Source organism: Falco biarmicus, chromosome 9 (genome assembly GCF_023638135.1).
Source record: "Falco biarmicus isolate bFalBia1 chromosome 9, bFalBia1.pri, whole genome shotgun sequence".
Classification (NCBI taxonomy): Eukaryota; Metazoa; Chordata; class Aves; order Falconiformes; family Falconidae; genus Falco; species Falco biarmicus.
The window spans coordinates 24,949,964-24,962,530 of NC_079296.1; the positions used below are offsets into that span (position 1 = coordinate 24,949,964).

General features: G+C 42.9%; 1 protein-coding gene across 1 annotated transcript in view; it reads right to left on the reverse strand.

Annotated features, from left to right (window-relative positions):
• SORCS3 (sortilin related VPS10 domain containing receptor 3) overlaps positions 1-12,567 on the reverse strand; it is a 304,283-nt gene that overhangs the window by 208,728 nt on the left and 82,988 nt on the right. Inside the window, exon 2 of the mRNA XM_056352025.1 lies at positions 1,065-1,132. Coding sequence (XP_056208000.1) covers positions 1,065-1,132 — 68 coding nt within the window. The remainder of the gene's footprint in view (positions 1-1,064; positions 1,133-12,567) is intronic.

Sequence of the window (12,567 nt, forward strand, 5' to 3'; positions counted from 1 at the left end):
TGCCCAAAGTCTGCTCCAAACAGGGACTTTAAAATTAGCTGGAAAGGAAGAAGTACAAGAGATCATCTGCCAAGAACGTGCTCACACTTGGGGCAATGGTTGCAACACACTGCAAGTTCCACCAACTACACTTTCCACAAGTTGTGCAATAGCTGTAACACACCAGGTAAATCTGACACAAGGCACTTGGTCTCCGCAACCCCTGGCTACATTAAAAAAAAAAATCCTTAGGGTAAAAACACCTAATAACAACTCCGTTAAAGGCAAACCCTTTCCAAACCAGAGGCAGGTTGTTAGGAGGAAGAGCAATCCCCAGCAAGTAGAAACTACTAGTGATTTCAGACATCAAGGAACTGGCCTGCTTCTAGTGGTGAGTTTGAAGGGGGTTGTATAAATATTTATTTATTTATTTTAAATGCACAGTCATACTTAAAAACACACATTCTGTCCAGCAGCATGCTTCCCCAGGCCAGGACTCTCCATCTCCCATGCCAGACTAGAAGCATGGCAGGTATATAACACACTCTGAGTCTAACCATAGCAGAGAAGACACCAGCACCTCACTGTGACATCACTAGTTATTTAGGGGCTACTATCCTCACAGCCCAAGGCAACACAGATTCACTGCCAAGATGACCGTCTCAGCTCACAGAGCTGAGGAACACGGCTCAGATCAGATTATATCATGCACTGTGCTGGATATTGTTCTAGCAAGCATGTACCATTTATAGAGACTGTTCTTGTTGCCAGTCTCACAGCAGAAGCTCTGAGGAATGAAGAGCCTTGTCTAAGGACACTCAAAGGCAAGAATGAAGCCAAGCTCCACTGTGTCCAGGGAAGTGACCTTACATCAATAAACTCTCTTGTGTGCAGACTCCACTTCATTAAAGCAATATGAACATATTAATGTCTCCCTTTTCCAAAAAGCAACTCCAGTTATCTTAGACTCCCTCCCACCTCCTCCCTGATCAACTCAGATGCCCACCTTGCTCTGCCTCCAGTTTTACAAGAGACACAGTGCAACCCCTCCATGCCAGTTGCTGTGGTTTTGACAATTCACTTACCTCCACAGTGAACTCTCGGTAACACTCCCCAAGTTGAAGTCGTACAGCTTTGTCAGAATGAGAATCACCTAGGGAGGGGGAAGGGAGGGAGGAAGAGAAAGGGAAAAGGGGGGGGGGGGGGGGGGAAGAGAGAGAGTTTCCCTTTAGACTGTGTAACAATACACAAGGCATCTGAAATCACCCAAAGGAGAGTTTAGCATTTATCCATTAAAGTTGAGGTATTATAGGATCAAGTTTTTAAAAAATTAATCATTAGCTTAATGTATCATGTAACCAGTAACATTTATTTTAATCTCAAAATGTTTTGCATTTGAAATCAAGCATGCCAACAAGAAGTAATCAAACATTGTAAGCCGCTCCCTCTACAGCAATGGTTATTCAAGGTCAGGGTGGAACCAGATGTGCCCTTATTAACAGCTCAATCAGAAATTACAGTCAGCTTTTCCTGTTTCTCAAGGTGCTACCACAAATTGTTGAGTCTCCACGGAAATAAATGGCAAGTTTGTTTACAAAGATCCCTACCCAGCAAAACAGTCCCTTTTGCCCAGAATGAGCTTTGCTGTTCCCTGTTTGCTGTCACTGACTCTAGGAGCATGGGAATTTCCACAGGCTATATCACCTTTCTGCAGTGGTAAAATAGAGGGGCACAGCATAACATTCAGCTTTGACACTGAGCAAGACAAAACTTCAGCTGTATCTAGTGCTCAAGGAGAGTCAGAGCCTTCAGGACCCACTGACTAACTTTCTGGTGAGCCATGAAAATTCTTGATTCATGTCCTTGCAAAACTGAGGTAGAAAGAGAGGGGAGATAAGCAGTACATATCCTTTGTGCTCTGACCTCAGATTTCACAGGTAAAAGTAACCCTCCTAGTTACCAGCTACACTGCCCAATGCCCCTCTCTCCCAAAAAAGGCAGCTATGCAGTGCAATAACTTGAGAGCCTCTGAGCGAGCTCCCAGGCTCAGATGGGATGGGAACTTCTGCAGAAAAAATAGAGGCTCTTTACTAGAAGTTAAAACCACTGGAGCACCTGTGCTCCTTGATTTTTTAGCATAATGTCACATAGTACATTCCCTTGGATTCTATGGGACCAGCCTCAGGAAGAGCTCTTGGGCATCTCTTCATTTTTGGTTTGCATCATTTTAGCTTTTCAGCATTGTTTCCTCCTTGTAAGATTCAAGGAGGGTGGTTTCCCTTGCAGCTGCTTTGGGTTTTATTTGTTAACGGGTACTTCACAGCTAAAAGGTAGGTCCAAATGAGAGATGTGATCCCAGTGGTTGAGTTTGTTAATGTTCTCCAATGCAACAAGGATTTTTGCTACTACAAAAGCCACATCGTCCTCCTCTCACAGCAGTGGGACCCACCACACCTTTCATTCACGTTTCCCAGCTGAAAGGCTGCTGGGTGAGGAGTTTAAAGCTTTGCAGAAAAATGCCAAAGGATTAGTCAATATCACAATGGCTGCAGCAGTCGGTTCAACTGTCAGCTAATACTGAGAAGAGACCTGTTCAAATTGTAAGGGACCTTCGTACGTGACTATGCAGCCAGTGCCAAGCTTAATGGCTTTAGAATAGATGCTCTGAGCACTCCTCTCTCTACTGGATTCACTTTTCCTGTCCCCAATTTCATTTTGTCCCTTTATTTCCCCACACAGAGACCTTTAAGAGGAAGATAAAAGCCAAGCTGCTTCCAGCAGGGTCTGAAAAGAAACCTGCCAGGCAGATTTGAGTCAGCATATGCGAGCCCATGTCAGCCGAAATCGATGCTGTGCAGTGCAGAAATAAGGACAATATCCTTTTTATCACAATTTAAACCCTGCACACACCTTCCCATACAAATGGGAAGAGCCAGCTGCAAGTTGCACCAACCAAAGTTTGTATACCTCCTCCCCTTACACCAACCGAGGGAAGCAGTGCTGCCTGCTCCCAGCTAAAACCTGAGGAGAGTGATATTTTTAGGATGTTCCCTGTAGTCCCACAGGGGCCCCAACAGGACCCCTCTCAAGGCTCTCTAGGAAGCATTGCACCACAGCACAAGTCCTGTCCTACCAGAAATTACACATTCCTTAACACTTACAATTGTGGTAAAGTTTCATAAAGTTATTTTTCCAGTTTCAGAGTCTAATCATGTTGAAGCCAGCAGGATGACTTCTGCTGAGTTCAGTGGATCCTGGATCCAGCCCTAAACATATTAAATAAAATCTCCGTGTCCTGGTCAATTTTCAACAGAGTAATTCTACCTTTAGTCGCAACTACAACTAAAGGCAGCATACGTACTCTTCCAGCTCTTTGTGTGTCTCTTCCCAGATCTGCTGTGCCCTGCATTTTTGAAAATGTCACTTATCTATTATAAACCTTGCAAACCACAGGATAACACCAGCTTTACAGGAGTGGGTTGAATCCTACTCGATTTCTGGGTATAAATCCAAAGTAAGAGCACATTGTTTAGTACAGCTTTTCTGGATTTTTGCCCAGGATGACTAACAAAAATCCAGTTCTGCCTGCTGTTAATGCGTGGAAAGCAAAAGCATGAGCATCCCTTCGCAGTTAAATCTCACAAAGGGTCCCAAGAAATAGCAGGAGTTGCCTGTGGCAGTGGTAATACATAGTGCGGTCACCTACAGCAACCTGTCCATAAAATCACAACACTGCTGCCCCACAGCCCCAGATAGCCTTCACCCTGTCCTCACTTGCTTTTGAAACAAGACACTCCAGATTCAGTAAGGGCAACTCTTGCAATGGTTTGGGAGTTTGAAAACCAGAGAGGATTGCAGAGGCTGAACATGCAACTTTCCCCAGAATAGCTGTGAAAGCACGTTCCCCACAACATGCCCCATGAGACCACGGAGCAAATGTAACTACTAAGGCAGTGTCACGTGCGGTTAAGACACAAATCAAAGCCTGAACGGCACGGCTGGATCCTGAGTTGTTTTCACAGGCTGCTTTTGGCACAGCATTGCAAAGGAAACTTCAAAGCACTCCAAGAGGCTGTTCTGAGGCCTTCACATCATGTTGCCCCAACTGTGCTAAGAAACTAGAAGCAGGGATATCAGGGGCAGATGTGGGCTAGTACCAGATTTTCTAAGACATTCTATTATTTGCATGCTTTAGTTGAAAAGGATGGGACAAAACATAAGGAAAAATGGACGTATTTTTCCAAAACTGAGTTCCGATAGAAGAAAAAATGAAAAAGAAAAAACCCTCATTGACTCAAGCTGAGACATTTGATTCTGATTTCTACTTTGTAGTTGAAGAAGCTTAGCTTGTTTTTGTCAACACTAACACATAACCATGGCTTTTCTGTGCCAAAGTAATTGTGCATGAAAATCTTGACAGTTTTTATTTTAAAAGCTGAATTCAATAGGAAATTGGAGTTTTCACATTTAATGTACTATTTCAAAAGAAAAATAAACATTTTCTTCCCCTAAACTAAGGGAAAGCTAGAATTGCCCCACCATAGAAAATGTCCAGTCTTCAACCTAAACTAAGATGAAAACATTTTTTCTCTAGGGAAAAGAAATAAAAATTTTAAAAGTTCCAAGTGTTATTGATTCAGAAACAACAAAAACTTAAGCATTCTTTAATCAAGATAAATTCCCTTATAGTGCCAAATGAAACCGTTTCTGTTCATCAAACCAATCTCCCCAGAATTAACTTCAGGTCAGCTCAATACTAAACCATGTTTTTCTCTGGGGTCATACTGCTCACTCCAGGGAATACAGCTCAGATGTGAAATTTCCACCCCCCTCCCCCCCCTCCCCCCCCCCCCCATCTCCTATGGGCCAGGCTCCACACAGCCGAACGGCACTTCCCAGGACACCCGGGGGCAGGTGTCCCTTGGGGCAGCTCAGCTGGTCGAGAATGAAATAAGCACATGAGAATGAAATGTCCTGCACAGCCTGCAGGACAGTGAGGAAATAAGCCAGGCTGAATTACAACTCCCTTAAGGCAATACAAACCCTCTGGAAAATGCAATTTCAAGCTGAGTTTACACAAAACTAAATGACCTGAATAATTCAATAAATTGTTTTGGTTTTCTACACAGAAGTGGGGATAGAGAAAGGATAATCAGAAGAAATATCTTTTCTTTGGAAACAAGTAACATTCCAAGTCCTGCAAGAATTTCCTTATACGCTTTATTTTACACACATGCCCCTCCACAGTCCGTATGTTTTCATTGTGCAGAAACTACCACTGTCTGCTGAATACCCTGCTATAAGGCTCGCATGACAAAAATGCCAACCTCTGTCAATTAATTATCTTCAGTGACTTACACTGCAACACAGATTAAAAGTCTCTGGCACTGAGAAATCCCACCAGCATGCTGTATAGTATACTGAACCACTAAATCCACATTTAATAGGATGGGCCACTTCTCTAAAATAAGGCCAGCATGTCTCCAAGACTGCCCAATCCGGAACCCTTGAGTCTTGACGCAATTTGGCTGGCAGAAAAGCACAAAACAAAATATAATCAGAAACAGTAGCCCAGGTTTCATTCTATCTTGAAAACACATCCCTGAAGGGATTCCTGTTGTTCAGACAATTATTAGGAATCTCTGAGCCCATAAATCACAAAAGTGCTCAGAAGCTCTTCAGAGTATTTGGTGGCATAACAATCTTTCATGCCCATAAAATTTTACTATGAAGGAAAATTACTTTGGTTCATTAAACCCTCCTCCAGATCTTGCCAATTCTAAACTGCAAGAGTGCTTTGCATATACGCCACAGTGGAATATATAATTCTTTTTCCCACAAATTCAAGTGTAAAGGCATTGCAGTTCCCTCAGCAGGTTGCCAATGAACTTCAGGACAACAAAAAAGTGCCACATCAAAAAGGCAGCCATGCACCTGTATCAGGCGGTGCTTGTATCAAAGACAGGAGAGAGAAGAGCACAGCAGCCAGAGAGAATAGGTGAACATTTCAGGTAGACATCTGAAAGGCCAGCACTGATCCACTTCAGGAGATTCATCTTCTAAGTGAACTGGCTTTATCAGCACAGAGATCAACACAACACATCAGTATCCCTATCCACGTATTTACCAAGCATAATCAATAATGAGCAAAGGGATGAGCACCAGGCAGCGCACAGCACAGCAAAGAGATCGCAGACAGTTTTACATGTGAAAAACGAGAGCTCTCCCACTCACTCTGGTGTGCTGGGATCTCCATTTCCTACCTACAGACCTATTTCCATGATCTTTACAACAATTTCTCGCCCCTACACCAGCCACAGGAAGCTTGTCTGCAATTTTCATCTGCCTTGCCCCAATCCATAACAGAGTAACAGCACCCGACAAGTAAATTCAAATATGAACATCCACACAGTACTGGGAACCAGTATCAGTAAATTGCTCACAGCTGAAGGCAAATTAGCTTAAAATGCTCTGGGATCTAAAAGCCAACAGCACTGCTCTATGGGGATCCCTAGCTGTTTCTTTATTTTTTTGATTGGGTTGGGGGGGGTTGTTTGGTTGGGTTTGGTGAGGGTGGGTGATTTTTTTGGTGGTGGTGGTGGCATTTTTTAAGGCACAAAATTAATAATTAAATATTAGCTGATCAACATAATCACGAAGTTATTCAGGGTGATGAATATGCTAAGTAAGGAGGTCTTTCACATAATCTCTGCATTCAAAGCTAGTTCAGGCAAAATCCACCAACACCAGCCTAATTTTCCCCACACAAACACTCAGAAGATGGGAAGAGGATCATTTATATGTTCAACATACACTCGTGCTTAAGTGTGTGGTGGGTTGACCCCAGCCAGCAACTAAGCACCCACGCAGGCCCCGGCAGATGAGCGAGGGAACCAGAAGAGCAAAAATGAGAAAAATCTGTAATTCCAGACAAATACAGTTTAATAAGTGAAGGAAAGGGAGGGGAGGGAATAAAACACCACGCAAGCAACGCAAAGGTGGTCACTGACTGCCTCCCACAGCAAACCATTGCAAAGCCAGGCTCTGAACAACGGCTACTTTAGAAAGACTGCTCCACAGCTGTTATTGCTGAGGATGATATCGTATGGGACTGAATACCTCTTTGGCCAATTCAAGTCTGCTGTCCCAGTTATGACCCCTCCTGAGTTCTTGACTGCCCTCCCCCCTACTCCTAGGGAAGGCAGGGTAAGAAACAGAAAACCTGACACGGTGAAGCACTGCTCAGCTATACCTAAAACATTGGTGCAATATCAACACTGGTTTAGCAAAAAAATCAAATCGTAGCATGACCTGGGATGCTCTGAAGAAAATTAACTCCATTCCAGCACAAGTATTTTCCTAGATCAAGGTACAGTGGTTCTCAAAAACAATTACTACATAACTCTGGTCCCACCAAAATCACTTCACACAAATAGACTCTCAAAAACATATGCATGCATGTGTGTGATCACACTACACACCATCACCATCCTCATTTACCTTGGAGGTCTAAGTGCTGTTGCCAATACTCAAGAGTGCCATCTCCAGTTGTGAGACGCATATACCATTATTACAAAGCTCTCAGGTGAGGAATTTAAATTCCACAGATTCTACAAGCATCACCACTGTGAAATAAGTCAAGAAATGTCATCTTTGTTTTACAGATGAGAAACCAGAGGCAGAGAGAGATGAAGTGTTTCTCTACATGGGAACACTCAGAAAGAATAATCTAAATCAACTTTTAAGAGTTTGGTTCAATTCGCTTTGCAAATACATCAGAAAAATCAAATTAAAGACCACTTTACTCTGAAAAAATGTCTCCATCCAGAAATTTAAATATCTGAAATAATCCACTCCAAATTAATTAATTTAAGCTAAAGTGCATCACCTGGAATATAAAGCACCATTCCAAATTCACCCACAGTAATAGAGCGATTAGCAAAAAAAGGAACACATACACTTTTAAACACCAATCTACACCCTGCCTGGTGAGCACAGCTGAAAAAACATTATCTCAAGCTATGAGCAGTTAAGGAATAGCAGCACATCCTAAAACAGAAGAAGAAAACAACAGAAGCACTAACAAGAAACACAGGCCAAATCCTGACTGCTGGAAATCAATGGCACTTTTGCAAGACTAAAGTTATGTTAACCTAGGCAGCAGCAAAGTTTTGTGGGTGGTTTGTTTTTTGTTTTTGGGGGTTTTTTTTAATCTGTAAAGACATAAAAATGATCAGTGGGTGACTTCAGGCTATGCAGACAAAAGAACCCTCTGAAATTGAAGAAGACAAGCCCCAAGATCACACACAAAAGCAAAACATGTTCCAATGAACCTGTGATCTCCAAACAGCTGAGACTGTCAAACGTGTCCTCAAAACAAGAACTAGTAACTAAAAGAAAGCTATTCTCCTTTAATCCTCCTTTGCCTGTGTGCCTTTTCACTTTCCAGTATGAAAACTGCCACAGTATGCTCTTTCTGTCCCCTATCCTCCTCCCTTTCAATGTAAATCAGGCAGCAGAATAAGTGGCAGCCAGAGCCCAAGAAGTCTTCCCATGAATTCCCCTGGGACACCGGAGACAGATCACATTATCTTCACAAACAAGCCCTTGGGATGTAAGCAGCAGTTTCAATTTTCCTTGTACAGGGCTTGCGGTGAATGAACACAATGCGGGCATGAGTGGGAACAGGACACGACACCAAAACCACTACTACAGTGCTTTGCAGAAAGAACCAGCTCTAGAAAGCCCAGCTCCCTCCTCCTGCACGATTACCAGCAGGAGCAGAGCAGGAATCCTTGTACGTCGATCCTCTATTTCGGTAATTCAAGGGCAAGCCCAGACTGTCAGAGAAAAAGCACCCATTGGCATCAACACTGAGACACCTCTTCCAGTATCATAGGTTTACCTTTCCAGACTCATGCAAATCTAGAAAGGATTTTGAATTGAACCCATCAGGGTCTTTCATGCTTTTGGTTTTAAACATTTTGGTGCAGGGACTGTAATTTAGGGTAACTTCAGAGGTGTCTTGCACATATGAATCTATGCCATGGTTGTGAATGCAGCTGAACACCACCACCACCACAGCAATGACTAATGCCTCCAGGACTCAGAAGAGGAATCTGACTACAATGTTTAACAATAACATGGGAAAAGAACTCAGATTCTCCTCCTCCCAAACCACAGACTCCAAGTATCACCCAAATGAGGGGTATTCATAAGTGCTAGCTGTACAGCGTCTGCAAGTCAGCCACATTGCCCTTCCATCTCTACTACACACCAAAAATCGGACAAATCTCTCACACAGAAAAAGAAGAAATGTTATTTCCTTTAAAAATTGGTAAATCCTGCCTGAGTTTCAGCAAATATACCTCCTGCATAATTACATGTTTACCTTTAGTGCACACACACACAAAAAAAATTACAGCCACATTCTTAACACCTCCTTCCTAAAGAAATAAAAGAAAAGCCTCCAGCAAGGTTAACAACCCTGAAAGAGCAGCTGGATTCTGTTGCAGAGGCTGCAGTAGAGCCCTAAACAGAGCTACCAGGTCAGATCACAAAGCCTTTGTCCTCTTTGCGGGGGAGGATCACTCCATAAAAGCTAAGTATTATTAGAACTATTAGCCACACAGCATCAGGAGAGTGTCTGGGAAAGGCATGGTGAATTAGCCACCTTTTTAAGAAAAAACATGATAAAATACAGGAGACATTTAAGCAGAATTCCAGACCATTAGGAATAAACACACTGGAGGTGAGGGTGGACACACCAATATACTACCAGCAGGCTTGCAAGTAGCACTAGTCAGAGAAGTCAAGAGACAGAAAAGACCCCCAGGTTATCTGACCTATCCCCCTGACAAGGCACAGTTATGCTCCACAGAATCTTCCCAGCTTTTCAGGATGGCCTTGCTGTACATAAATACATGTTCCCACCAGTAAAGACATCTAGATTGCTTAAAATAACAGAAGCTTGAGCTTTATCTCTGTGTAACTCAGTTAAACATAAATACAATCTCTCCTGGCAGGTAGTGATATGATTTAAGGGTCCCCTATCATACATTATTAGAGGTGATAGCAAAGAACTCATCATTTATTTTTATTGATTCAGCAACCCACACTGGATCATATCTCCCAGTTCTTTCCGTTTGCTAAGAAGCCTCCACCAAAGCCTTGGGAACTTTAGTTTTGTCTTTTTTCTACTTTTTTGTCTTCCTTTTAAAGCTGTGCATGCACATGCCTATCCAAGTTCAAGAAGCAAATGAAAAAAAAGGCCCCAGTTACCTTGCCAGCTCCAATTGGTTCTTGTTCCAATTATCTCCTGATACCATCTAGGAACCAGCAGATTTTGTGCAGCAGTTTAACTCTGTGGAGTCACACACCTGCTGAAGGGCCATTTAAAGCTGCTGACATGGGGACCTGAAAAGAAGGAATGACTTGAACTCCAAGTGTGGGTACACTACCTTCACAGGACAGTTCTCAAAAAAAAAAAAAAAAAAGGAAGGCTGACAGAAGGTACGACAGCACAGCCCTTTGAAATGGTATAAACTGCCAAGATAGGTGAGGGTTTTCCTTGAGGACTGAAGACAAAACTGACTGGTTCTGTAAAGGAAACTAAGTGTTGGGGAATTTTGCGTCTAAGCCATTTCTGAAAGGAAGAGAAGACAAAGCTCCCGTAAAGCTGATTTTTCAAGAAAATTCAGATTGCTTATTGTTCTTCCATTTCAGGCTGCAGGCTCTATTCAGGAACTCTCACTCCTCTCACACACACACTTCCCTCTTTTTCTCTCCTCCTCTCTACCACATATATAAATACTACTGATCTTCCTCAGATTCCAGTTCGCAACTCAAATCACTGGTATTGAACAGAGCACAGGCAAGAGATTCCCTCTCTTCCCAGGGACAGGAAAGAGACTAAAGAAGCTGCTGAAGCCCTTTCCAGCCTCTCGTCTATGATCCAAAGATTTACTTGTTCATTTGGAAATGCCTCACTGCTGGCTCGGAAGAACAGCAGCAGGGAATTAGGTGCCACGCCACAGAAACACATGCCAGTTGTGCTTCCTAAAACATGGAGCCTCACCACCAACGTGACAGCAAGAGAAGGGTGCTGGAGAAGCCACCATGTCAGCAGTGCAGTCTGGTCACTGACCTGGCACTCAGAGTGGGGGCGAGCCTCCCCATTCTATTCCCAGCTCACCCACCCACAGACATTAATTTGTGATGACAATGTTATGGTGAGACAGTATTATTCAATTTTTAACAATATTACCCTGAGAAAATATTCTTCTCCCTCCAGGGGAACCTGTCCAAAAGTTGGACTTTCACAGATCTTACCATAGAAAGGAAAGGATGTGCCTGTTCAGAGAAATGCCCTTGTATCTTCTTTTAATTGCCAGTTAAAAGACCTTCCACACCTGCCACTGAATCCTTATTACCAACAAATCCAAGTACCTTGGGTTTTGGCTTATTCCCTTCCTCACCACATCCCAGGGAAATAAGCATTATTGCTGTTTGCCAGATGACAAATTTAGGACAGAGGGCAAGAAGGCAAAATGCACAAATTGTTCTATTATGGTTCTGCAGATACCAAAGTCCACACTTAGATTTTCCCCCACATTTACTGCCCAACCGCAAATGACTGTATCATCATTACAAAACTGTTCAGCTTTGGGCCCCTCACTTCTAGGGGGACACAGAGGTGCTGGAGCGTGTCCAGAGACGGGCAACGGAGCTGGGGAAGGGGCTGGAGCACAAGTCTGATGAGGAGCGGCTGAGGGAACTGGGGCTGTTCAGCCTGGCCAGGAGGAGGCTCAGGGGGGACCTTAGTGATATGACAAGAGGAAACAGACTCAAGTTACACCAGGGGAGATCCAAGTTGTTTTTTAGGAAAAAATTCTTCACTGAAAGGCTTGTCATGCACTGGAACAGGCTGCCCAGGGAGGTGGTGGAATCACCATCCCTGGAGGTGTTTAAAAAATGCAGACATGCAGTGCTTAGGGACATGGTTTAATGATGGACTTGGCAATGCTGGGTTAATGATTGGACTAGATGATCTTAAAGGTCTTTTTCAACCTAAATGATTCTATGATTAGTATAAAAACATGATTTAATTGTAGTTCTTTAAATACATGTTGGTAGAATATTTATAAATTTAATAAGTTGGGAAAGTGAAATATGAGAATCATCACTGAAAGAATAAGGTAAATATATAAGTGATAGTTTGGAATATCTGAGTGAGTATCACAGGCAACTTGGGTCAGTCAGGCTGAGCAGGACACAGGATTGGAAAATGCTGGAGGTAGGAGACAAGCACGAGTCAGGGCTCTCTGCAGACAAAAGGTCAGAAGGAATAGTTAGAGTGCTAACTAGCCAATTAACATATTTTTTACATTATTATAGATTCAACAAAGATTAAATGATCTGATTATCTTATATATTAAGGCAATAAAAATGTAGTCTGTCCAATTGCACTCTTCTGACCTTGAACCTATGTTTATGCAGCAGTTCCTATATGCAGATGCTCAAAACTACTTTGAAACTTAGTAGCTCAGCTGTGGTAAGGTCAGCTCTGCCCTCGCAGCATCTTTTCCT